Raw genomic sequence first — 27,692 nt, 5'->3', positions numbered from 1 at the left:
AGACAGGAGGTAGGAGAGAGGGAGGGAAAGAGAGAGGGAGAGAAAGAAAAAAAAAATCCATGTGTTTTTTTTCTTTTCTAAAACATATGTGTGTTGTATAGCATTTCTGATGTTTTATGGTGCTTCATTATCCTGATTTTAGCACACATAGGTCAATACAGCGTTAGTAGAGATGAGTAAATTATGCCTCACGATGCTTCATGGCTGAAATGGTACTCATTTTGATCTGGCTTCACACTTTCCGTTTATTTAAATAGGTGCATTATCTACTTATTACACAGATGGGTAATCGGCCGTTGGGATTTGGTCGGCCGTTGGGATTTGGCTTCATAACGATTCGCTTTTGCTGCTTGCAGTCCTTTTATAACCTGGTTATTAGGCACTATATCAGTGTACACTTCATAGCAGTATAGAATCACTTCTCTTGCAGGTTTTCTACTTGCAGGCCCAGATATTCTTTAGAGAAACAAGAAACTGCTGCAAATTCATCAAGTGAGGAAGTTCTGGGAAAGAAACACGCGTAGCTGTCACTAAATTCGTACCAGGAGTGCAGGGGCTCACAAAGAGGCCTGCAACCTATTTACTTAGCCCCCATAAGCCCACCCTGAGTACAGGTGTATGTTCATGTTCACAGCCACTAAACTTTCAAATTCACCAATAAAACAACACTTTTGATCAAATCCTGATAACATTCACCAGCCAGATCAATGCAAAAACAACAAGCATCCAATAGAATAATGAGTTCAAGCATAAATCATACATTATTTTATATCATAGAACATCTGAGCCAGTGCATCCACTCTGTTTCTTACAAGAAACAACGAATTCACTAGTTCGCACTAAATAAGAGTTTTGCACCTACATTTCCCCCTCCTGAGTCAATCAGCTAAACATATTTATACAGGCCAAAGAAAAGTAAACAAGAAGATATCGACACAACCCATGGCGTCAGGTCTATGGCTCCACCATGCCTGCAGGTCAAATGAATAACAGTTAAGAGTAATAACCACATAAAAAAGGTTTGCATGTAAATGTTGAGGACAAAAGTGGTTGCTTACTTGTTATTTTCTTTTATCTCAGCCTCAAGCTCCTTAAGTAAACGTGAGTGTTCATCCAAGCCTTCAGAAATCTTATCGACCTTCATCAATAGTCGTTTATAAATGTTTTCCGGATAAATGTTTTCCGGCTTCTCATTAACGTGACTTTTCTGTTCCATGATGCCTTTCAAAGGCTTATTCGAGGAGGGGGAACATGTGTGTCTCTGCAGGAGTATGATGAAAGGATTTGTTACAAAAAAAAAATTGTGTGCATGAATAACCACATTTGAGGTGCAGTTAAATTGAACCAAAGAACTTTGACAATCAGTCAAATCGAATTCGAGCAAACCCCCAAAAGAACCAACTTGTATTAACCTAAGACAGCAGGTGGGCAATTCAGGTGATTGGGTCCAACATCAATTCCACAGATCCGTAATCCCTGGGCCCCAATCCAACAACCCATGGCGTTCCGTTCAGGTGAGACCGCCTAACTCGACAAACTCTAACCAGTCGAGGGAAGAGGAAGCAGGAGATTCGTTACCTCGGTGGGTACGGAGCTGCTGCTGAGGAATCGCCTTGCCAGAAGGCACCGCTCCCGCTCCAGGGGCTTCCGGAGCCGGAGCGAGCGGGCAGCGGACCGGAGCATCGCCGCCGACGCCATAGGGGAGGGGCTAGGGAGCGGGGGGCAAGCACGCCTCGACGAGTCGACGGTATCCCCTTTTTTTAAAAAAAAAATCGATTCGAGAGGGATCCGGATTCAGCGAGTTCGGGAAGGGACACCGCCCACGGCCTGGTATATATATTGGCGAGCGCGGAGGGGCGGCGGGCCCTATGGCTTTGCACTTTTGGCCCATAGCGGGGGAAATAAGGATTTCTTTTTGATCCGATCATTGTACACTGAAATACTGACACAAATTCCATGGGCCGCACGTGTCAGGCGAGGATTTCTTTCTTTCTTCCACGCGTGTTGACGCCGTGTGGTGGTCTAACCGACCGAACGCAAATTCCATCGTGGGCTGGGGTAAGGTCCACGCCGGGTGCATCGTTGCGCCCTGACCCCGGCCATTTTCGGCCCAGACCGAACAAGGCCTAATAAATGGGAAAGAGAAGAAATGCAGCCATAAATGAACGTCAAAACAGATGGGCAGAGAATGATCAGTGGGACCATGCTGAAACAAACAGAACAATTCAATTCTTCCAGAAATGATGAAATGACTATAATTACTATTTTAGAAATATAGTGCAGCCAAATGAAAAGGCTCGATTTCTTAAGAACGATTAGATAATTCTAAGGTTTTATATCTTAATATCCATGAGATAGCATACAATAAAACTACCATGTGAGGGAAAAACCATCTATAATGACCCGATAACAATACTCTCACCAGAAAAGACAGATGTCTCCTTTGGTGATGAAATGCGGTTCTTGAGTGTGCAACCATATCTTAGAGGTACATTTTCACATAAGCACAACTACATAGTATGGGATTAATATTTGCATTTCTGGACAAAATTACGAACATTTTAAAATTTTAGTTTATTTATACTGTAACAGAACATGGTTATTTTTTTTGGAGAAACATTGTCAATTTGATTCGGTAAAATAAGTAGACACTACGTTTGATTTGGAAAGTAACGGCGCATTTAGCTATTGAGGAAAATTAATTAGTTTTAAGGGGTAACTAATGCAACAAGGAATTAATCATGTGTTTGGCTCTAGGGCGTTGGAATGGGTTGGACACTTGGACCCCTTTTTTGGAGTATTTGGTTCAGAGAGTAGTTGGTTAAGGTCATCCCACATAAAGAATATTCTCTCTAGATGCGGGCTCACCTTATCCCTCCAAAACGGAGAAACCAGGTGAACCCACTTTGTGTTCGTGATGACGACACACAGATGAGCGGGAACGATGGCAGCGTGATGCACAGAGGAGCGACAGCCGCGGCCGCACGACGCGTTGGAGCAGTGGCCATGGGCCGCACGTGTGTAGAGGAGCGTCAGATCACGCGGGAGTGGCGCGGGCGGCACATAGGCAACCGGAAGGCTCATAGAATGACGTGTGGGCCTTGCTTGTCAAATGTTCATCCCTCTCAACCCAGCACTACAACGAAACAAAAAAATTAGGATCTAATAAGAAATCGGTCCATCCCATCCTTAGAAAACAGGGTTGGGTCCAACCCATCCCATCTAGTCCCAAAACCAAACACACACCATGCTACTCGTCAATTTACTACTACTATCATACTCCCTCTGTCCCGCAAAGCCAAAGAATGTCATTCTCACATCCTAGAAGAGTTAAACAATATCAACTTTGACCAAATAATACAAGAGGTTATTAATATTTATGGTGTGTGATAGGTATCATTAGATTACTCGTTGGATATGTTTTCATAATATAAGCTTATTTAGAGCTATAAATGTTGCTACTATTTTCTACAAATCTAGTCATTTTTTTAAAATGACCTGCACATGATCCTAGACGACCCTTTTTGGGATGGAGGGAGTAGCTAACAACGTTAAATAAGAAAACACACATATAATAGTTAATTCTAATTATGACAATAACGTGCCTCCAAAACCAAACAGAGAACATGATCCAACTTCATTTGCTACATATATGAAGAAAAAGATGTTCCCTAATTTCCAAGAAAAACTTGATGTTTTAGGATTTTTATGACAAGTTAGTGTTCAATTAAAATTACCCATATACTTCTATTTATTGAAGGCAATCCATCCTAATTAAGGAATAATCTGGTAATTAAAAGGAATGCATGAAGACATGCAAACCATAATTTCAAGCTAATATGAGCCCAACCTAGTTTCAAGAGCTAAGACATCAGTTTTGGGACACATTTTTGAATCCTAAATCATTAAAATTTTATGGGATTGGAGGAAGTAGTTGCATTGTCAAACACACACTAGGAGAGGTAATGTCTACCTTTTACTCTGCATTGATGAGAAGCACACGACGACACCCAAAGTTTGATGGGGCTTCTAGAACTTAAGCATGGGCCTGTTGGGCTGTGGCTGAAAGCGGCTACAGATTTGTGAGGAGTTGGCCCACGGCAGCAGCAGAAGCAACTTTCGGTTGCACCCGAACCAGTTATGTCCACCGATCAACAAAGGCCACGTATGTCCAGGGTGTCGAGAAACTGCACTCACTTTTCATAAATGAACAAGGAACATTAGAGGCTTTTAAATATCTTGTAAGTTTTCATGTAGATGCTACAAACAGAGGAAAACCCTTTCTGATTGGACCTGGCATCATGACTTTTAGTTTTGAAATAAACGTTGAATCCGAGACACAATTTTGGCTAAACTGTTTTAGCCCCAAAAATGATTTTCTAGGATCCTTGAAAAACCATCCAAAAATCGTGGTTTTTAAATTAGTATTCTATCGCGTAATCTTCCAACATATTTACTACTGCTACAGTTAAATCCAATGTTCCTTCACAAAACACATGCTAAAATAATGCTTTAATTTGAAATTAAATACAAAAGCATTTAATAACCAAGCTCAAAACTTTCATGGATGCTAAAGATGATGCATGTATGCAAATCATTTTGTATGGGTAAAAAGCACAGAATATCCCCCGGTGAAGCGAAACTGCAAGTATATATATTCAAAATCTCGCATGATGCAAGAACAACCAGCCCAGCTCCATATATATACCGTAACAGTAGCACACTGACAATAATTGTACAATTAATTAATCGCACCAGCGCAAATATATGGTCACCAGTACAATGCTCTCTCACAGTGTGTTTAAGCCTTGTCTGCACCGGTATAGCTAGATGCACTCTCAAATTAAACACAGGGACGTCTAATCTGATGGCTCCCAGCAGTCATATTCTTGGCCGGCCTCTTTATCACTCCCACCAGAAAAATATTGCTTCACGCAAAAGACAATGCCGACGAAGATAGGTACACGCACCAACACTCGTTTTAATCTAGAGAAGAGACAAACAAAAGACCATGCAAACATATACATCATCAGTCGAATTGAAAGTGGGAACCGTAAAAACAATGTATCGATCTAGAAAAGTCAAAATGTCCTATGATTTAAAATAAAGATATAGTGATATACACTATAATTTGAAAAGACAAATAAACGACGTATACATAGTGATATATACTTAAATTGCATACCTGTCATACTTGATCTTCTCTTCTAGCAGATGTTTTAGCAAAAGGTGATGCGTATCAAATGAATTTCTTGCTTCGTCGAGTTTCATGGACATGTGGCCTGCTGCTGCCAACTGTAGGAACACGAAACAGTTTTCTTGTTAGTAGGCTTTATTGGTCGGCTCCATTTGCGTCGTGCTGAGGAGCGAGGCCGTGGTGGTCCGGTGGATGGCTTTTCTTTTGGACACGCATGCAGTAACTCTGCGGTGGACCAAGCAACCATGGAGGTCAGTCCGTCCATGGTTGGTGGAGATCATTCAAACTACTGGTAGCTGATGATCAAGCCATTCTTTTTTACCTGTGTAACTGTGCGTTGGTGATGGCATGAGGATTCGATGGAAAACGCATGCAAGAAAGCTTATTTGTTTCCGTTCACCCAATTTCGTCAGATGAGAACCGATCACGATCAGGAATAAAAGACAACCTTAACATTAAATAAAACTTGGCCTAGAAAAATTTGTGATGATGGGAGTCATCGATGTGCTCAAGTAGCCTGACAGTCGTAGAACAGTGGAACATTGCATGGGCATATGTACATACACGTGGTACACGTAGGCCAAAAATCTGACTCTGCACATCTTCAGAAATGAAATGAATTAACCTCCTCGATGCATTGTGAATTCCCTTGCAAAGAAATCGAGTTCGATTCGCGGTGGATCGGCACACACGCAGCTGCAAGGCCACAACAAGATATAATCCTCCGTGATGTGTTGAGCTTGGCATCATCACGCGTCGCCCAGAACTGACTACAATGACAAACAGGAGCACTTGCAACACCTCTCTGCAGTTTGCCTGCCGTCAGCAGAGTTGGTAGTGTGGAAAAACAGAGTAGCGCTTTGCACTCACTGAGCAGGAGAGTGTTACTCTGTCTCTCACGAACAACGTATGTAATGTTTGGCACAACTTAAAAGAAAAAACAAGACTAAAAAACACCAGCAGTATATATCACGACCTTATTCAGATACATACGCAAACAAAACACTGGTTATTCAGATACATGCGCCACTTGATCAGGAGACACCAAAACGCATCTTCTCCTTCCTCAATAAGCAGAGCACCAAATTCTTCAACTCCTTGCATCAGCTTGACACGAGACACGCGTCCGTGCTATCCAGCCCAGCGTAATAAGGCACCTGATGGATATCAATGAGACAAATTCTTGACTCTAGTCGTCTCTTCCGTCCTCAATGCCAGATTACCTATAAATAATTGAAAACGGGCATGGATAATTAAAAGCAGAGAAGATAAACATCTAACCAAATTAGAAAATTCAGACAAGGGTCATAGCTTACATATATCTTCATAGCCATCTCATTCGGCATGTCTGTACGTTCACTATATCCAAGTGTAGACATCCATGTCTTCTCCGTGCAGCTGTTGGTGATGCTCTTGGAGCCCAGGCAGCCACTGTGAGGAAGCATCTTCCATATCCTCTGTCTGCAACAGCTGGTGCAAGTTGTCCATCCTGTCAACACATCTCAAGTTGGGACACAGCTGTACACGCAGCTCTCTCACTTGGGGAAGATTTGAGACCCTCTCTAGGCCTTCACAATCTGAGATTAAAAGGTACTCAGAGAGGAAACGGAGGTTCTCCACCACCTTGAGGCTGTGCACATCTCTTAAATGGAGCGCCTTCAAACTGGTGGCCTGCTGTCCAAATTGCCGTGGGAGAGCCCTCAGCTTGGGGCAGCGGGCAAGGTCCAACTGCTTCAATCGTGGCAGCAGCTGTATCCTTGGAGGTGGGGCATCCCACTTTTGATTTGCAGCAGCCTTATCCTCTGCTCCTTCCGTGAATGCTGTTGTTGCTTCTTGTTTTTCTTCAGCAACAAAGGACCACTCCTCCCAGTTGGGCATATCCTGGATGACAATTGTTTCAAGCTTGGGAAAAGCTACTGCCTCTGTAGATCTGAGATTACCCATCCCAGAGCCAACAAATTCGGGTCCAATCATGGTGACTGCAGTGGTTCCTTCGATTTTCAGATATTTCAAGTTGGGGAGCTGACCGATTGGTGGAAGATGAACACATGATTTACAATCTATGAGCTGTAAGTATGTCAGTGAAGGCAAATGGGCAGCACTACCTAGCCAGACGGGAAACCTCTGACCAAAGAAATTCATAAAACCGAGATCCTCCACGTTGTGCGCAGGGATTAGCAAATCAAAGGTTTTCTCAATATTGATTACAACATCTTCAGAATATGGCTCGTGTATGTGTTCAGTGCAACGTAGCACTAATTCTCTGAGATGTTCTTTGTTTGCTAGCAGTGAATCTTTACTAGGAGGAACTGCTCTTTCCAGTTTGATCATATCAAGCCTCCTCAACTGCCAAAGGGGATCCAATTCTTCTATATTCCATCCATCTTGCATTACAGAATTGTTATAAGAGCCGTCACCAACAGGAAAGCCTTGTAAATCGTTGAGTGAAATTAATCTGCCAATACCTTCTGGAACCTCATTTATTGGTGTGTCCTCTAGGCCAAGTCGCCTTAAGTTGCATAGCTGAGTTATTCCTGTAGGAAGACTATGCAAAGAATCACACCTCTGCAAATTCAATATCTGAAGGTTTATGAGACAACAGATGGACTCTGGAAGAGAAGATATGTCAGTCCCATCAAGGTCTAGTAACCGTAGGTGGATCAAACGTCCAATACAAGGTGGAACAGCTTGTATCTGTGAACCTGTCAAATCCAAAACTCGAATGCATGGTAATCTTTCAAATATTGTATCATCAACTCTCAAAGACTTTGTATAAGATGTTCTCCAAGTTCTCACTTTACATTTCCCCTTATCTGTTCTAGGTAACACAACCATATCATTCATAGTGACTGCTGAAATACGGCGGAATTTACTCATAACAGTAACCCCTGCTGAATCTGGATCACCAACAAAAAGTTCTTCTCTGGATAAATGACAAGCAAGCTGCCGTAGTAGATCATGCATTCTACATTGAGTAAGATCAACAGCAGAGTAATAATCTGGTTGGAGGAGATTTCGATAGATCAGCTCATAGTAGTATTCTTCTGCTATATCTTCAAGGACTCGGTCATCTTGCTCATTTATAAAGCCTTCAGCGACCCACATCCTTACAATACCATCACGGTAGATTACCGAATCTTCAGGGAAAATAGCACAATAGATAAAACATTGCTTCAAATGGTGTGGCAGCTCTTCGTAACTTAGATATATAGGACTTGTTATTTCACTAGGAAGACTACTCATGGACCAAGCATCTTTTACCAAAATCTTCTTCCACTCATTCTCAGTTTGATCTTTGGTTGCCAAAACTCTAGCAATGACTTTAATTGCAAGGGGAAGACCACCACATCTACGAACAATATCGATCCCTAAGTCATGTAGATTTTGTACTTCTTTGTCTTCGGTGATGCCCATGCTCTTCCATAGTAACTCCCATCCTATATCAAGCGACATCAAATCAACTCGATGTGTATAGTCCATTCCAGTTTCTACAGCAACAGTGTCAAATCGAGTTGTCAATAAAACTACTACTGAGGATGCAACATGTAGTGGGACTCTCAGTAGATTTGTCCATATGTCTGACTGCCACACGTCATCCAGCACAAGAAAAAAACTCTTATCCTTAATGGACAGTTCTAGCTTGCTTTGGAGCTCATCGGTTAATTCATCTGGCATGTACTGTACTTTAATTTTTCGTAGAATCTCCTTTAAAATATCTATTTCAGAGAAATCTTGGGAAACACAAACCCATGCTTGTTTGTTGAAGCTCCCTTTTAGTTTTTGGTCATTGTATATTTTTTGTGCTAGTGTTGTCTTACCAACTCCTCCTGTCCCAACGATAGCAAGCTTATAAGACCTTTTTTCCTTATGTGCAAGCACCAAATCTACTACTTTTCTGCAAGCACGTAAGACCTCCTTACCAACAAGGTTTGGCTCAACAAGGCTGGAACTTCTTCTCTGTTTTGGTACAGAAACTGTTACAGTTGATTGTGTACTCTTGAGTGAAGTAAATACTTGATCCTTTGAAATATTATCAATTCTTTTGTTTAAGTTTTTAATCTTAACTGCAATCTCATGACGTGTCTGGATATTAAAAAAGCAAGAGGAAAGAGAAAGGCCACTACATGTATTTGAACTGCTTGATACTAATGAAGAATGGTCTGGCAATAGCTTGCTTCCTTTGGATTTGGCCAAGTCAATGATATCATCAGCATCATACATAGCATCTCTTAGCTGACCAAGCCAATTGTTAACAGCAGATTCTTTTATGCTCCTTTTCTCTGCATCATTAAGAAAGTACCATATTTGCTCCATTCTTCTCTTCAGCTCTATGAGCTCTTCTTTAACACCTAAAATTAGTATGGCCTCCTCTGTAACAATATCTTGCAACTTCTTCACGCATGATCCGACAAAAGATTCAAGTATGGTTGCCATCAGACCAAGATGGTTAGGGAGATCCACATAAAGAGTTGGAGGCTGGGCAATGAATGAGAAGACATGTTAACTTGGTCTCCAAATGTGATAACATTCATTAAATTTAACATATGCCACTACTGATTTGTAGGGCAATGCTGCGGTACTTGCATTACCTAATAGGAGGTAATAGCTCAAATCAGTCTGAACAGTTGATTTTTTTATTATTTAATAAAATAAATAAATATAACAAAAAAGATTTTTCAAATCCTGTAATCACGGGAGTACAAGAAGCAAGCGGTCATTCATTTCTTAGTTCGTGTGCACGTTACATGTTATTATATGCGTATACATATTATACATGCATAATACGCCTAAGCTTAACTCGCATATACATCTTAACGCTAGCTAACACAATTATACACAGGAGATGTATGTTACATGCGTATACATGTTATACATGCATCATACACCTAATCTTAACATGCATATACATCTGACATACATTTAAATACGCAAGTGAACACAGGAGGGACATGTTGCATCAAAAAATCGTGAGCTAACGTGACGACGTACGGTACCTAACACGGAGCGTTACATACATCATCAAAAGACTAACATGCTAATTAAATATAGATCAATCCAAAGTTCCAAAATAAAAAGATTTACCATATCAATAGATTACACATGCATCAATTAGATGTAGAAAAAAGATTTTTATATATCTAAAAATTACCTTCTTTATCCTATTTAACAAAATAAAAAATAAATATAAATATATATTTTACATATTACTTCCTATTAGTCATTTGTGAGTGTCAGAGCAAAGCCCTTGTACAATAGGTTTTATATGAGTATAGTGAACTCACATCCAGAATTTTTCATGCACCTTGTTATTAAGTTATATAGGAATAAACATCATTTCTCTACCGTCAATAAATCATGCATAATGCCATTCCATATGGATTAGAAACTAATAATACACTAGGTACACTACCGGAATCGAAGGCTTTGCCGAGTGTCATATTCTTTGCCGAGTGTATTTTATGGAACACTCGGCAAACCATCTCTTTGCCAAGTGCCAAACTAAAAACACTCGGCTAAGATTCTGCACTCGGCAAACTCTCTATTTGCCGAGTGCCTTACTAAAACACAATCGGCAAACATTCTGACACTCGACAATTCTACTAAAAAACACTCGACAAACTCCGGCACGAGACAAATATGAAGAAAACACTCGGTAAATTATGGCACTCGACAAACATCGCGCTACATATTCCTTCATAAAAAGAGAAAAATAAATAAATAAAAAAAATCCTTTATCAAACCTCTACACGTACTCTTTTATTTGTCGAGTGTCATATGTAAGGACACTAGGCAAACTCGGGCACCACCCGTCACGAGAGCCTCTCTTTCCCTGCGTTTGCGGTGCACTGACAGGAAAACTTTTCACACCGTCAGGGAGGCCAGCCCCGCGCCCGAAAATACATCAGCCCGCGCTCAAGTCGTATGGCTTGGCCCACGTCTCAGAGAGCCGGGTGAAAATATTGGGGCGCAGCGGAGGTAGACGGACACGCGAGGCGAAAAATTGCCGGACTTATCCTTTCCGTACACGCCCGTGAGTCATCCCCCAGATCCATTCGTTTCCAATCTTCCTCCGCCAATCGCTGCTCCCCGGCCGCCCCCTGCAGCTCTCCCCTCCTCACCACCGGTCCCCGGCCACCTTCTGCGGGCTCTCTGCTCCTCACCGCACCCCCCATAATCCCCCTCCTCCTGGACTCCTTTCTCTTCTTTTCCCTCGCCTCACCCACGAGATCCAGATCCGCTTGTGAGTAGTTGTGGCGCGAGCCGGCGGCGACCTTCGAGCACACAAGGAGGAGCACCCCGCCGAAGTGGAGGGCGCGGTGGCGGCCTAGCAAACGTCAGTGAGAAGGTGCGGCTGCTTCGCACTGATGGCAGCGTTGCGGAGATGGTGCTCCTCTGTGTCTCTCTGGTCCTCTTGCGCCCTTCCCCCATGACCCCATCTGTTCTTCCCCAAGTACTCTAATCCCTTCTCTCTTCAATCAAATCACTAATCAGGTTTAGTGGACAGGTGCACTCCGTCCTCCGCATCAGGCTTTGGGGGCCATCCCTGCCCAATCTCAGATTAGGGCCACCTGCCCTTCGTGAAAGGTACTTCTACTTCCATTACTCGTCCATTTTTTTCAATTTGATGCACAGATTCGTTCCCCATACTTCCAATTGAATTTCGCTTCAACTTTTTTTTGATTTGATGCACAGATTCATTTTTCCAGTTAAAAGGGTCAATTATTTGACATTTGGTTTAGTGGAAAATCCATCAAGTACTAGCAAGCATAACTCATTCTGTGTCAAAAAAAAACTGAGTTGTACAACAATGCAAATGAATCCATCAAGTACCAGCAGGCATTTAAATAATCCATGTATTCAGTATTTTTTGCTGTTTAATACTACACTGGAATCATCAGTGCGCACATGACACAATGATGCTTCTTGTAAAATAAAATATATGTTTTCAGATTATTAATCTTCATCTGCCTACCATCTTTCGACTGCTATTAAATCATAACATTGGCTGTTTTCTTATATCAGGGAATACTATAGAACACTAAATTGAGCATTTATCCTGTGTCTGTGGTCACACCCATCCGGCATTTTGGTCGGTACCATTTAGAGAAAGATAAGATACTGTTTTCCTCATAATGTGGGATCTAACTATTCTCCATGCTTATCTAGGTTGAGCAGATCGTTTGTTATTTTTCTCTGATTACATTGATAGTGCTAGGTGTTGCTGTTAACTTTATAGCTTTATGATTGAATAACAAAAGAGGGGAAAGCTTCGTGTACATATATTAGTAATCGGGATGAAAAATTCTTAAATTGTAAGTGCAGAACCTAATTTTTGCTTCCTGAGTTCAAGTAGTGTATGGCATATGGTGGTCTTAAATTTGTTTTGGGACAAAATTAAATATCAACTTATATTCTAATGCTGCATGAAACATGGCAGTTTTAATCTGACTATCTGAAGCAGATTGTGCAGGTGGGAAAGGGGAAGTGTTGATTTTATTTCAGTTGCTTGAGCTCCAATCGTTGATCTCAGATTTGTCCAGGCGCTGCTGCCATCTCCTTCCAGACCTCACTTAAATGATAGACATTTTAAATAGCCGATAAGTTTTTTTCCTCTGATATCTTGCCTTACATCACTGTAACTGTGATGATGTTCCTCTCATAAAAAATTGAGACTTTAGCTCTTGCAAAATTAGTAGGGTGTGATGACATTCTATTGATTGCTTGTGGGTGATAAACTGCTTGTTATTACTAGTTGTTTATTTGGTCTATAGAAAATTGTTACTGTTAATATCAGGTTAATTTTTTACTGCTTTAGTTAACGTTAGAATGCTTGTTAGTTATTTGTTTTAGCAGGCTGTACTTGAGGTACAATTCTACTTTGGTCAATTATTTGGTTGCAGCCTTATGCCCAAAATATGTATGAATCATATTGGTACTTTGCTTGCGGCTCATTTGTCAAATGGTTCAAATAGGCATACCACCCGAATTAACTAGCCCTTGTGAATCACAATAATTGTTACATCACTGGTGATACGGCTACCATCCAACAACTAGACCATTCTGAATTTTTTATGTTCCTACAAGTATTGATTTACTATATACGCACCAAACATGAATATAACTCTTGTTTCCATCTTTCATGGTTCATGTGCCAAATGTAAATTATTCAGATCATTTCTTTTTGATGTAGATGGCAACTGGAGATGGATCTTCATGTTTCAGCAAATCTGGACCACAATTATGATGGCATTGACCTGTGATGGTTGGAAGTATTTCGTGGAGCCAGCATATTTGTTCATGGTAATATGCATTTGGGCTGCAACCAGCATGTTTGATCAGCGTGTGTGCTGTGGAGCAAAAGTATTTTGGTAGCAACCTTTGATCCTTTCTCGTGGCTGTCTTGGTTGTGCTGCAGCAAAGACTATTATAAATATTATCTAGCTACTGCCATCTAGAATGTAGACTATTAGGAAGCAATAGCTCATGTTGCCTCTGATTTATGACTTTGGGAGGTAGTAACTTCATACTGAGAGTTGTATGACTTATCTAGCAACTTAGGTTCTCTGCTGACTGGCAGTTCCATGTATGACTTAGGTTGGCAGTTTCATGTATGAATTATGTTGTCATCTTCGTTTCTATGTCCATGTGGTTATTATGAGAATTTTGTTGCCAGGAGCATGATGTGCATGCAGATATCGTGTACTAAGCGTGTTTTGTATGGCAGCTATTAAACTGAAATATGCTGAGAAAAAAAATATTTTTTTCTTTGGAAAATAGGTTTGCCGAGTGTAATTCCCAAAAACACTCGGCAAACAATAATGGTATGCTGAGAAAAAAAAAATTTTTTTCTTTGGAAAATAGGTTTGCCGAGTGTAATTCTCAAAAACACTCGGCAAACAATAATCTTTTGCTGAGTATATTTTGGAAAAACACTTGGCAAACCACTTTTTTTTTCGAGTGTCAAATTTGACATTCGGCAAACCATTTGCCGAGTGCGCGATAAAAAATACTCGGCAAATAGTTGTTTGCCGACACTGTAGATGTCGTGTGCTGTTTAACGAGTGTTACACTTGGTAAATCCTTTGCTGAGTGTTTTTTGGTTTTTGCCGAGTGCCTGTGGCACACGGCAAAAGTCACTGTTTCCGGTAGTGGTACATGACGGTGGTGGTTGACATGATATATACACGAATAAACATCTTTTGTCTACTGTCAGTAAATCATGCATAATGCCATGCCATATGGATTAGAAACTAATAATACACTAAGGAGATTTACTATTGTGCCTCCAAATGACTGTAAGCCCTTCATTAGATCAGACGGCTAGAATCATCTATTAGTTTCTAAGAGGTAATGGCCCTGTTCGGCTGGCTGAAACTTAATTGAAACTGGTTGATTCTGTGAGAGAGAAACAATGTTTGGCTGGTTTGACGAATAGTGAAATGTGAGGAGAAGCAGCCGGCTGGTCTGAAACTTTCAGAACAGCGAACGGCGCCAATAGGTCAAATAAATATTTAGTTAATTTTTAATTTTGGAAAATATGATAAAATAAAGAAAGTTCTAGATGTAAAGATCATTTTTAGATCTTTGATGCATTCAAGATCTATTGAATGTGATAAATCTTTTTATTTTTGTTACTTTGGATATGACATAATTTAGGTAGCATATATAAACTACCTATTTGTTTATGCAAGTAACCCTGTCGTACGTACATGTCCACAAGACATACTACAACGTGTACGTGTACATGCCAAAAGACGTGTCCAACATACATGAAATTTACGTGTATACGTAAAACTTCACGTTACATGCTCAATATATAATGTGACAGCTATTAACGTTGGACACAAAACTTCACGTTGTTGATATTATTCAAGTATGTAACATATTTTTTTTAACTGAGTATATAATATGAATGGTGTACAACTTTAACCTAATGGCTGAAAAGTCAGGCTGAAAAGTATTGTTCGCTGATTTATTTTAAGAGAAAAACACTGTACCATAGCTGATAAGTTCAAGCGAACAGGGAGGCCCCGTTTGGATCCTTGAATTAAATTCATTTTAAGAATCATAATTTAGACACATATTAATTATGCTAATATAGTTGTATATAAATTGTATTTGTATGTTATTGTTGACTATACGAGAGAGGTACTTATGTGTTGTATTTGTACCGTAGGAGAGCGAGTTGAAGAGCGTATTATAAGTTTCAAAGTAGAAATATAACATAGCGATCTATAGGACCAATTTTCATCTCACACCTTATGAATTTGAGATAGACTTATATGTGAACTTTGAAAAGTGGTGGAATGTTAAATTTCAAGCTAAATAGCCTAGTTTATTAGGTAGATTTCAATTCCTCCAAATGAAAGGATCCAAACATCAGTCCAAATTTTTTTTGTAGGTGTAGTGTATACATGTATATATTAGCAAAAAGTAAAAATAGAGCTAAAAAAGCAACTTATTCATGTTGAACCCAAAACGAAGGGTCCGTCTGCACGGAAAAGGAAGGCGCCATGCGCTTGATTCTCTCTTCCGTGACGTGAGGATTTAATGATGTTTATTTTCTTTTCTTATATTAATTAATTATATAATTAACTCAAAAATCCTTAAAAAATCAATGCCTCAGATTTATTTGAGATATTACCTCTTAATAAGTAAAGAGGATACTGTAGCATTGCCCTACACTTGGTACATGACGTTGGTGGTTGACAAAATGAGTAGTAAGGTAAAATATTGAGGTATAAACCCCTGTCTTAGCTTCATTCTTGTCCCTTTCTATCTCAAGTGTTGTAAGTTAAGGTACTCTAGATTTGATGTTATCAATTTCAAAAAGTACTTGGCATGTTGAACTTGCACGTAAAACCTCTACTAATACTTCCATTAGTTACACATTTCGATCTGGTAAAACATGATAATGGTCAGATTGCAGGTACATGTTGGATGTCTTACCTTAGAAATCTATCTTCCAACTAGAGTCAATAGTAATCCTCTTGTTGGCCTATACAGTTCGTTTGGATTGTCGACCCATCCAGTGTACTGCACCGATGCTATGCGTGCAGATCAAAAAGTAAATCCTTTGGAAAAAAACCAATTTATTAAGTGGATAGAAGAAATTATCCGCCAATCACCAACAGAGAACCACAGATATCACAGCTAATTAAACCTGCAAAAACTAGAAAGAATTAAATGGCAAACCTCTTGCTTGTCAAAACAAAGGTTGTTCAATGACTGGCAATTACTAGATGGTACCCATAACTAGAATAGTTCAGCAGAAAGTTAAAGCAAGAAGAGTATCACTGTATTTAAGCTATGATGGTGGAGCAGCAAGTACCTGATTACAGGTCAACTGATAAGCCACTAATCAGATGGTACACATCAAATAGATCAGTATGTGTCGATGCTATTTTTCCTTTTTTGCTGCCAACAGGATCACTTTGGTGAGAGATGAACTCGCTCAACAGAAATGGGCACACAGAGCATTAAACCTGTGCCAGCTCTGCTTGATCAGCTCATGCAAGTCTAGGAATCATCTTCAATGAAGGAAATGAGTAGTAACCATCTTGAAGAAGCAGTTCCTCCAGATCATTACAGGTGAGTACGTTTAAGATCTTCAATACTGAGGGAAGGTCTTTAGACACCAATGTGTAGAATAAATAATGGAGGACAATCACCGGATGCCACGGCAAGTCCTGCAAAATGTGGTGACAACTAGAACAGTTTAGCAGGATCAGTGACAGCCTCGTTGATCAATACCTACAGCTAGGACAGCCAACTAGAAGAGTTATTACCACTGAATCAGAATTTTCAGCACAATTAGAACTAGAAAACGTAGGTCAACACAGGACAACTGGAAAGGCACTGATCAGACAGCTTCTTATGGAGATCAATTTGTCCCGATGTAAATTGTTGTGGTCCCGATAGTAGGATCTCTTCAATCTGTAGTCCTACAGAAACGGACGTAGCCTCAAGCTTCTGCTATCTCTGCATCACCAGGCAATACTATGAGAACAGAAACCAACTAAATCAGACTACCTTCTTAACTAAGTAGAGGCCATGAAGGTTTTTCAAGAAATGACAACATACCTTAGGAAGAGCATCGTGCACGACGAAAGGTTGCAGCAATGGAGGAGCAAATGGAAACTAGAGAGACCTTGTGGCAAAATGCCTCTTACGAGTGGGAAATAAGATGTGTGGAAAAGCGTAGACTAAAAGGCAGTGTGGGCAAAGACCGTTGAACCTATGGTATTTGATTATTGAGAATACTAAGCAGCCTATTGGCTGTTTAATGGCATTGATAAGCCTATGGTTAGTTGCCCATGTGATTTGTTTACCTCGAGATTCGACAAGCACATGTGAAACTGGCAGTCACCGTAACCTAGACAGTTTTCGGACCAAGGATTGGATTCAGGTTTCTTTAATAGAGTGTTTGGTTTGAAAAATAAACTAGTCCATCGTCTTCTCACTTCTCACTTCATCAGCCCATTGCTTACAAACTAATAATTAGTACTCGTATGAGAAATGAAGTCATTTGAGTATTTGATCAAATTTGAGAAATAAACTCATGACACGCCACCTAATCTAGAATGAAGTTACTCCTCGAACCTAACACACTACAAGTGTTAACCAAATGAAGACAACTTCTCTGTTTGATTTTTGTTTGTACGAACTCGAACTGAACATGAAAATAAAACATGCTGCCAATGGCAGGTAGCTTAGCCATGTGCAGCGATTTAATTAACATAAAAAGTCGAGAAAGTCCATGTGCTAGAGTCAAGGGAAAGAAGCAAACACAGCTGGATATTCCATCGACGACCCCCCAGACCCTGTCCTTTGTGTGTGCTTCTTTCAAATTTTGAAAGCAGTCAAAATATAGGAAAGAGAGTAATTAAATTGGACTGTGCACGGCAACCACAGCCAGATGCTCCCACTCTCACGAAAATTTAATAGTGGAGAACATTAGACTAGATAAACTTTAACCAATTTGATGTGAGCCATCAGCAAGAAACAAGCATGGAGCCTCCTAGAGGCAACGGCATACTATTTTGAAACAATGGCAACGGCATACTATGACCTGAGCAGTGGGGAGTAACCAGTGGGGTCCATTGAAAGTAGTGAGCACTTGCTGCCTAAAAAGCAGTAAACTAAGGCCCTGTTTAGATTCTAAAAATTTTCACATAAAGTGTCACATCGAATCTTGCGGCACATGCATGGAGTACTAAATGTAGACGAAAAAAAAACTAATTGCACAGTTAGGTGAGAAATCGCGAGACGAAACTTTCGAACCTAATTAGTCTATAATTAGACACTAATTGCCAAATACAAACAAAAGTGCCACAGTAGCCAAACAGTAGCCAAACCCAAAAATTTTGGGAACTAAACGCGCCCTAAGACGCCAGCCTAGCTTTTGCCTGCTTATTGGCATCGACTTTAGTTAATTATATACAGCTAGTAAAGTTTAGGATGTCAAATCGGGTGTTACATGTGGGTATTGCATGAGGTGTTCGGATACTAATAAAAAAACAAATTACATAATCCGTCAGTAATCCGTGGGACGAATTTATTAAGCCTAATTAATCAGTCAATGGCACATGTTACTGTAGCATACCATTGTCAAATTATGAACTAATTAGGCTTAAAAAATTCGCCTCGCAAATTAGTCACAATCTGTGTAATTAGTTATTTTTTAGTCTATATTTAATACTCTATTTATATGTTTAAATATCCAATGTGATAATGAATAAACTTTAAGGGAGAACTAAGTAAGGAGCTAAGGTTAGTGCGCATGTGAGCCGAGATTCCACGAGCGGTCAGAGCGCATGTGATTCCACGCTGAATCATGTCAGCTTCGCACTACCTTTAGGCTGCATGAAGAAAAATAATCTGACAACGGCGACAACACGATGCGCAGAGATATAATAGTCCTGTTCGCTTACTCGTACTTTTTCACTCAACGAATAATACTTTTCTCTTGTAACAAATTAATCAATAGTATTTTTAACCATGTCTTATCAGGCTAGCGAACCGGACAAATATACTAGTAGCGCCGTAGTTAGCATTGAGTGAGGCCCATCATGCAGGAGAAACGCGCTTGACAGTTGGCAGGCACACACCGAGTGTTCACGCCGTGTCCCGCCCCATGTGTACTAGTAGAAAGCTATCAACTACGACACATTTTGCGCGAAAACCTTTCAAACGACTCGTAGATTTGGTAATTCAACCTTCACTATCGCAACAATCACAGACATCCAGCTTTTAATTTAGTATACTCTAACCATCGTAGCTCATAATAACAATTGGATCTATTATAATTTATTGAGAAAATTTCTTATTTGGCCCTAGTTTAAAGTTGTCTTTCTTTCTTGGCCCTAAAACAAAATTTCTTACCTATTTAGTCTCACTCGAAGTTTCGTTTTCCAATCTGGCCTTACCGTCATCTCCTGCCTCTAACACCATTAAGTGGCACATGAAAAGACCAAACTGCCCCTGAGACATTATGAGAAACCAAAGGTCACCCAGGCAGCATAACAACATAATTTTGAGCACTTTGAATCCAATTTTCATAACACAAATTTTTATGTTATGAAAATTGGATTCAAAGTGCTCAAAATTATATTGTTATGCTGCCTGGGTGACCTTTGGTTTCTCATAATATCTCAGGGGCAATTTGGTCATTTCATGTGCCACTTAACGGTGTTAGAGGCGGGAGATGACGGTAAGGCCAGATTAGAAAACGAAACTTCGAGTGAGGCCAAATAGGTAAGAAATTTTGTTTCAGGGCCAAGAAAGAAAGACAACTTTAAACCAGGGCCAAATAAGAAATTGCCCCTAATTTATAGGTCTCTGCGGAGGTGAGTAATCAAAGCGGGGTAGTTGTAAAGTGGTGAGGCGAGCACTTCCTGGGGCCTGTTTAGTTCCCCTCCAAAACGCCAAATTTTTCAAGATTCCCCGTCACATCGAATCTTTGGATGCATACATGAAGCATTAAATATAAATAAAAAATAAAAAAATTCGGCATCCAAACGGTGCCTACCATCATAGCCGATACAATTGGATATATTCTAATTTATAGGTCTGTGCAGAAGGGAGTAAGCAGAGTGGGGTGGTTGGAAAGTGGGCGAGTCGAGCACTTTACCTAAAAACTGTAAACTTATAAGACGTCAGTCTATCTTTTGCCTGTTTATTGGCATCGCATTATCATATACAAAAGTAGTAGCATATTTTGTATGCCTAATGTTAGTGCGCATGTGACACTGAAACCCACTAACACATGCCCGCTTCATACTTATCTTATCAGCTTCACACTTTTTTAGGTGGCCTGATAGAAAATAACATGACATTTGTACGTGAAAACAGGAAATGGGTGTATTTGTTTAACTTTAGAGTGATTCCTTTTTTTGTTTTGAAGAACAAGAAGACTGAAACAAGAAATTTCTATTATATGTAAATAAATAGTGAAAACACAATGCGCCGAGATAGTATTTGATATCTTCTTGCTTATTGGCATCGACTATTATTAATGAGGTGTGCTGCGTTAGCATATCCCAAACTAACCTAGAAGTACAGTGGATGTAGTTTGTGGAATTTTGGATTAAAAAACAGATATGAATCAACCGATGGGTAGTGGAACAAGTATGTAGCTCAGCCTATACATTCACCAATATTTTTCCCATGCAACGTTGCCAGCTCTGGTATACTTCCTCCGTCTTAAAAAAAAATGGTAAATCTCCTCTTAAGGAGTCCAACAATATCAAGTCTAACTAGATTTATAGAAAATAGTATGCATACTTATATTTTGTTATGAAAAAATATTTGATGACTAATTTAGTGATAATTAATATGCATGATAAATATTAGTATTTTTGTATATATTTGGTTAAACTTGAAATTGTTTAATTTTTCTTGAAAAACGAGTTTTGCATTATTTAAGGCTAAAGCGAGCTTGCATTGCTAGTGCGGTGGCGGCCCAACCTTTCGTAACTAAGCAGAGGCCTTGAAGTTTTTTGCAAAGATCATTACATACTTTGGGAAGAGCACGGCGAAAGGATGAAGCAGTGGATCGGAGGAGGAAATGGATACTAGAGAGACCTTGTGGCAAAATGTCTTTCGCGAGTGGGGAATAAGCTGTGCCGAAAACGTAGACTAAAAGGCAGTGTCTGCATGATGGAAAGTGCTGAGCCGAGCACTTGTTACTATCACAGAGTGGGGTGGTTGGAAAGTGGGTGAGGTGGGCACTTGCTACCTAAAAAACTGTAAACTAAGAAGTCAGTCTATCTTTTGCTTGCTTATTGGCATCGACATTAGTGTATCATATACAAAAGTAGTAGTATATTTTGTATCCCTAAAGTTAGTGCGCATGTGACACTGAAACCCACTAACACATTACATTAGTGAAAACACGAAATGGGTGTATTTGTTTAACTTTAGAGTGATGCCTTTTTTGAAGAAGAAGACTGAAACCAGAATTTTCCATTATATAAATAAATAGTGAAAACACAATTCTCCAAGATAATATATTTGATGTCTTCCTGGTTATTGGCATCGACTATAGTTAACTAGGTGTGTTGCCTTACCATATCCCAAACTAGCCTAGAAGTACAGTAGATGTAGTTTGTGGAATTTTGAATTAAAAAACAGATATGAATCGACCGATGGGTACCATGGAATATGTATGTAGCTCAGCCTATACATTCACCTATATTTTTCGCATGCAACATTGCCAGCTCAGATATACTGCCTCCATCTTAAAAAAAATTAAATCTCCTCTTGAGTCAAACAATATCAAGTTTGACTAGATTTATAGCAAATAGTATATGGATATTTGTATTTTCAAATCCGTTTGTTATGAAAGTATATTTCATGATGTAACACCCAAAATTTTTCATTCTTTAAAATAAGTAAATTTGATTTAATTATGTTATTAAGTGTGCATTCAATTATAGGAAATTAATAATTTTTGGGGAATTAAAAATCAATTATAAGTTTTAAAACTTTTGATGCATACATGCTGCTGCACTATTTATTCATGTGATGATTGTTCTTGAATTAGAGTTCAAATGAAATAAAAAATTATTGAAAATGCTTTTGGGAAAATTTGTTTGGAAAATAAAAAGTGAAAATGATCATCTCCCCCTTCCTTGTTTTCGGCCCGCAGGCCATTTCCCTGGCAACCGCGGCCCGTTCGCCCTTCCCCTCCCCTTTCCGTGCTCGGCCTAGCAGCCGCGCCCAGCCCGGCACCGCAGCCCAGCCGCGCGCCTCGGCGTCGCCAGCCCAGCAACCACTCGGCCCAGCAGTCGCGCCAGGCAACCGCCCCCCCCCATGCCCTGCCGCTGACGCCTGGCCCCACCTGTCGGCGCCGCCCCCAACCTCCCGCTCGCCCTGCGCCGGTTCAATCGCGTGGCCGCAACCGTCGCCCACAAACGGCGTCGTGGGAGCGCCCCCCTGGTGCCTCGGCCGCTTCAAATAGCAGCCCGACCCCGCGCGCACCCGGCTGCCTCCCCCGCTCTCGTTTTTGCGCTTGCCGAGCACCGAGGAAGGCCGCAACTGTCGCCCCGAGGTCTCCGAGCTCCGTCGACCGCCCCTCCGCGCGGACAGCCTCCTCCGAGCCGCCTCCGTCTCCATTTCCCCCTTGGTGAGCTTCGCCGTCCTCCCCTCTATCTCCCCGAGTAGTTTATTTCTCGTTTTGTTGGCTTCTTGAGCCTTGGCCGCAAGCTCCGCGGGCCATGGTCGCCGGCCATGGCGGCCACCGCGCTTGCCGCCGTTCCCGGCCGCCAAAACGGCATGGCCGCGACCCCCTTCCTCCCGCGCGTCTCCCGGTTCACTCGGTTGTCCATTTGGTGGGCCGTAGGCCCCTAACCGCGCGCTCCGGCGAGTCCACTGCCGCCGGCCATGGCGCCTGGCCGCCGGTGACCCTGTTCCGGCCGGCCGTCCCCCCCAGGCCGATCCTAGCCGCCCATCGCGAGATCAACGGCCAGGATTAGAAGTTACCCTTTCGCGAGTAATTTTGCTAAAGAGTCCCTGGACTTTTCTAAGTCCTAACCCGCAGCCCAAAGCGTATTTCCCGAATGCGCAATCCCATTTGGAAAGCGTAAACTCCACGGCTTAAGTCAAAAATACGTTTTTAGTATTTACAGAAATGCCATTTGAACTGTTTCCGAATTGATCCATTCAAATCGCGTTAGCTTCGTAATTTCATAAGCTACATGTTGGAGCTACTGTTAGTCAAGTTTAGAACTTTTTAATTTCATGATTAGATTTAATTAAATATATGGCTATAGGAAAACCCGTTTAAATCATAACTTTCGTATTTTAGCTCCGTTTTTCGTGAACTTCGCGTTGACGTGATCGTAGCGAAACGTAGATTAGTTTTACAAATATTTTATCTTGATTTCAATACTGTTGGTGTACTATTCTAATGATAGGAATGTTTGCTTTGCATGAATGCTTTTGGAATGTTGTATGTTGCCGTGTTGGTCGCGTTCAGACGGTGAGGAAAACGTTGGAGACCAAGAACTCTTCGACGACCAGCAGGACCAGTACGAGTTTGTGAACCAAGGCAAGTATAACATGGGCCTTCCTTGATGTCCTATTTCACTTTAATCAATTACTCATTTGCATGTGTCTAATTTTGATACCCGTAAGGACATCCTAGTGATTGTTTATCATGTTCCTTGTCTCCTATGGGTTAAATGCATATGGGTAGATGGCTAGTGCTCTAACTGAACTTGACATACATGTTGATGAATGGTACTATGGAACAAAGTGAGTTAACATGATTTATAACAACTGTTCCATAGGGCAAAAGTGCAAATGACCTTTGTTCATGTTGCTCCCGGCCCTCCATAAGGACTTATCTGTCGGCAAAAGCTGGGACTGACAGTGCAACCGGGAGAGTCATATGGCTCTGACTTTAGCTCAGTAATAGGACCTTTCCTAGCTGGTTAGAGGTTACCTTTTTGGCGCAAATGGGGCTTGCCACTTTGGGTATAGGGCTGCCTTTGTTCCTATGAGTATAGCCGCGATGGATTTGTGCCATAGGAAAGGGGGTCCCTACATCTGCCTGCCAAGGAAACCTAGCGGCCCTAACTTGTTAGGGAAACCTATGAAATGGCTTCATAGTGTACCCTGCCCGCTCACCTTGGTAGTGACATGGGAGTAATTAACCCGGGCATATGGGGATCACGACTCGCGGTGAATGTGCACCACCTCTGCAGAGGATAACAAACTGTTATAACAGCCGTGCTCACGGTTACGAGCGGCCCAGAAAACTCACAGAATAACTGGTTAATTGCTGATGATCATTTAAAGTTGTTCAACGATGATATATGGTACACCTGACCCCGATATTTGTTTTTATGGGAATTAAATGGGAGCTTAAGCATAACTTGATAATACTTGAGAATAAAAGCTTGACCTATTAAAAATGCTAACTGCAGTAAACCAGAGTCTATCCTCTTTGAGCTTCATAACCCCATGTTAACTTGCTAAGTACGGAATGTACTTACACTTGTTTATTTTCTTTACTTGGATAAAAATCCCGGATGGGTAACAGATGACAACGGGTATGAGGATTTCCCGGAGGATTATTAGGCTTGTGGTCAACCAGTTGACCTTCCCTGTGATGACGGCCACGAGAGTTTTATTATCTTTTTAGTATTCCGCTGTGATGTATAAGACTAAGTTTTATTATAACTCTGATGTATGTGACACCGTGATGATACTATATGTAATTTGTCAGCTTGTGTGTGTGATTGATTCCTAGGCACACACGAGTTTTGTGCATTCAATTTTATCCTTAAAATTGGGTGTGACACATGATTAATTCAGTGATATTTAATATGCATGCTAAACATTAGTATTTTTATATATATTTGGTTAAACATGGAATTCTTTAATTTTTCTTGAAAACCGTGTTATGCATTCTTTTTAGTATAGAGAGAGCTTGCGATGCCAGTGCGGCGGCGTCCTGACCTTTTGTAAAAAGAGCAACAGACCAATATGTATACCTCCAATGGGGAATTCCCAATGGGCAGAGGTGCTGGTGCACTCGTATAATTAGTACCTCGCATCATAATTTAAAATAGCGGGTTATTGAAAATAGCAGCAACTTTTTTTTAGCAGGTATGAAGCTATAGCGGCACTATAGCGCCGCTATGCAAGATAGCGTTTTTATAAAATAAGCATGAAAAGTACCAGTAATTAATGCAAAAAAACATGTCAAATATGAAATTCGATAAACACATATATGTTTCTAAGGCTCCATAAGTATAGGTAACATTACCAATATGACATTACAATAATTGGTCAAAATACCAAATTAGTAGCAAACTAGTCAATCAACCCGTGCACTTGCACGGGCTAATGATATATAAATTTATGTTCCTTTATTTTTTCTATGAAGGAAATAGATTCCTTACTTAATAGTCCATGAACAAATAAAGTTTCCACGTCAATTTGGGTATAGACTACAATTTAGAATGTTGTGATCACATATGGAAACTATATTAAATGACCCCTTAATTAGTAAAACCTTATGCTCCCTCTAGCTCTAGTACCTTAAGTACATTTTTAATTAGGAAAAATGATAAGTACACACTTCGTAGTGCTCACAAACTATATGATTCGGTTGATATATCTTATAATGAAAATGTATCATAATCATAAGAAAGACATGCAAATTATTATTAGCATTCTACAAACCACATACTAATCAAGATATATATAGATCTAAATGGAAAGCTATACGTTTTGACTCACATTTCGATGAGTTTGCTCAAGCATAAACGTCCAATAGCAGTACAAACATAGTTAACCGCACTTGAGTTGACCAGTTCTTTTTGTTGTAATACTAGAATCGCGCAATCGAAATGTGCGTCATATGCATGTATTAGTTCTGGACTTGTTTTGATATTTTTTCCTTATTAAACAGTAATTATGAAACACATTGTTACTATTTTTTCCAAAAAAAAATCATCTAGTGACCATGTGTCGGGCCCCCTAAATCTGGGGTCCACTGTGCATATATCAGTCCCTGGATCAGTAGCTGATACGCACAACTCAACAAGATTGATATAAAAAACCCATACTTTTATTGCTAATGGGGAAAATGTGTTATATGGTTTGGGTTTATATAGCTTGGGCCACTGGCCTTGTATCCTATATCAGAGTTCGAAGACGGCGGTCCTATGTCAACGTGGCTCCATTTACTACAAGCAACTTGGAGTGGGGACCTAACCTTAGCCTTATTCTTCTAGCGTAATCCTATATCGTAACGTCGTAATCCTAACGTAGCTCTCTCGTACGGCTCTAGGTTCGGGTATATTCCTGGTGTCCTATCCTAGCATTGTTCCAGTAGTTCCATCCGGGCATAACCTCTTGTAGCTTAACTTCTAAAAATGTAGATGGAGGGGGTTGAGTACATAAAGTACTCAACAAGCCCTAATTTGGGTGGGGGTGGAGTGAAAGGGAAGGCTATATGTGAAGGTGGATTTATAGTGGTTGGAGTAGTTGTAACACCTCTGGTGTTTTAAATACTAAAATATGCCATGTCATCATATGCATTGCACATCATCCTTGTGTTAGTGAAAACTTTGATATGCATTCACTAAAACAAGTTTACTTTTATGATTATATGTGTTGAATTGTATGGGATGAATCAAGTTCATAACTTTAGTGTTAAATTGGAATTCCAAAACCCTAATTTCCAACATTTAAATTCTACCCTAGAAAACCTAATTCAAAATATAAGCACATTTTGGGGTTGAGCCTAAAAGGAAAAGTGTAGAGCTTGTCAATGTGTACAAAGTTGCTTTTTAGAGTTTTCAAAGTTGTTATATAAAATTTGAAGTAATTTGAAAGGGGATAAATTCTTAAAGTGCCCCCTTTTGATTTCAAACTTGCATTTTCAAATCTAGACAGAATTTGGGTATGGTTATTAAAGCAAAGTTGTAGAACTTTGAATTTGGAGCAACTTTTATTTTGGAGATTTTTGAGTTTCCATACAAATTTGAGAGTAATTTGAGAAATGAAGCGAGTGGCAATTCGGTAATTTGCTTGAACAGTGCAAGCAGGCAGCTCTCGCCGCCGGCCAGCTTCCACCGGCTTCCACGCGCGTCCGCGAGCGCCACCTCCTGCTTCGACATGTCCGCGTTGCCGTAACGTGTCGAGCGCACCTTCTCCCACCGCCCTCCGCTCACCTGATAACTCTGGAGCGCCGTCCAGTCGCTCTCTCCCTTCCCTCTGTTTTCCGTCAGCACTGCCCAACTCTGACGAGCTCGCGCCGGAGTCACAGAGCTCTCCCAGCCTCAGCCGAGCATGTCACCATGGGTGATCGCCATCTCCTAGCGCCTCCATATCACCCACTTGCGCAGCTTTGTTCCCTCTGGGTTGCCCGGCGCAACCTCGTCTTTTCCAACTTTGGCGAGGAGCCGCCGTGATCCATTCCACCATGGACAGGGAGTTCGGGTGGGCTTCTTGCTTCATCCTTTGCTGTTTCTTG

General features: G+C 40.6%; 2 protein-coding genes and 1 long non-coding RNA gene across 5 annotated transcripts; 1 reads left to right on the top strand and 2 right to left on the bottom strand.

Annotated features, from left to right (window-relative positions):
* Nucleotides 1-718: 718 nt before the first annotated feature.
* On the bottom strand, nucleotides 719-1,787 carry LOC136487178 (uncharacterized). Its single transcript, XM_066484308.1, has 3 exons — nucleotides 1,579-1,787; nucleotides 1,059-1,261; nucleotides 719-971 (listed from the first exon to the last, which is right to left on the bottom strand). The coding sequence occupies exons 1-3, from the start codon at nucleotides 1,696-1,698 to the stop codon at nucleotides 887-889; spliced, it is 408 nt and encodes a 135-aa protein (XP_066340405.1). The 5' UTR covers nucleotides 1,699-1,787; the 3' UTR covers nucleotides 719-886.
* A 3,915-nt stretch (nucleotides 1,788-5,702) lies between these two features.
* LOC136487174 (putative disease resistance protein RGA1) lies at nucleotides 5,703-17,453 on the bottom strand. Of its 2 annotated transcripts, none has more exons than XM_066484304.1 (6): nucleotides 17,282-17,453; nucleotides 16,987-17,179; nucleotides 16,530-16,906; nucleotides 16,148-16,361; nucleotides 6,514-9,673; nucleotides 5,703-6,420 (listed from the first exon to the last, which is right to left on the bottom strand). In XM_066484304.1, the coding sequence occupies exon 5, from the start codon at nucleotides 9,629-9,631 to the stop codon at nucleotides 6,557-6,559; it is 3,075 nt and encodes a 1,024-aa protein (XP_066340401.1). In that variant the 5' UTR covers nucleotides 9,632-9,673; nucleotides 16,148-16,361; nucleotides 16,530-16,906; nucleotides 16,987-17,179; nucleotides 17,282-17,453; the 3' UTR covers nucleotides 5,703-6,420; nucleotides 6,514-6,556. The 2 variants fall into 2 exon arrangements, with proteins under 2 accessions (XP_066340401.1, XP_066340400.1); XM_066484303.1 differs by having other exon boundaries at nucleotides 16,530-16,887.
* LOC136487172 (uncharacterized) lies at nucleotides 10,429-13,829 on the top strand. 2 transcript variants are annotated; one of them, XR_010767160.1, is made up of 2 exons: nucleotides 10,429-11,543; nucleotides 11,703-13,829. It is a non-coding gene; the product is annotated as an uncharacterized lncRNA (long non-coding RNA). The 2 variants fall into 2 exon arrangements; XR_010767159.1 differs by having other exon boundaries at nucleotides 11,690-13,829.
* Nucleotides 17,454-27,692: the final 10,239 nt, after the last annotated feature.

This window comes from Miscanthus floridulus, chromosome 10, assembly GCF_019320115.1.
Source record: "Miscanthus floridulus cultivar M001 chromosome 10, ASM1932011v1, whole genome shotgun sequence".
NCBI classification, from domain to species: Eukaryota; Viridiplantae; Streptophyta; class Magnoliopsida; order Poales; family Poaceae; genus Miscanthus; species Miscanthus floridulus.
The sequence above is the reverse complement of the archived record's forward strand: the minus strand, read 5'-3'. Positions and strand labels throughout refer to the sequence as shown.

What these genes read in the sequence shown, in the direction of transcription:
- LOC136487174 (XM_066484304.1), bottom strand. Translation starts at nt 9,631, where the DNA reads ATGGCAACCATACTTGAATCTTTTGTCGGATCATGCGTGAAGAAGTTG.
- LOC136487178 (XM_066484308.1), bottom strand. Translation starts at nt 1,698, where the DNA reads ATGGCGTCGGCGGCGATGCTCCGGTCCGCTGCCCGCTCGCTCCGGCTC. An exon ending in GCAGCTCCGTACCCACCGAG is followed by an intron (nt 1,262 to 1,578) that starts GTAACGAATCTC and finishes ATACTCCTGCAG; the next exon opens with AGACACACATGTTCCCCCTC. An exon ending in GAGATAAAAGAAAATAACAA is followed by an intron (nt 972 to 1,058) that starts GTAAGCAACCAC and finishes TTTGACCTGCAG; the next exon opens with GCATGGTGGAGCCATAGACC.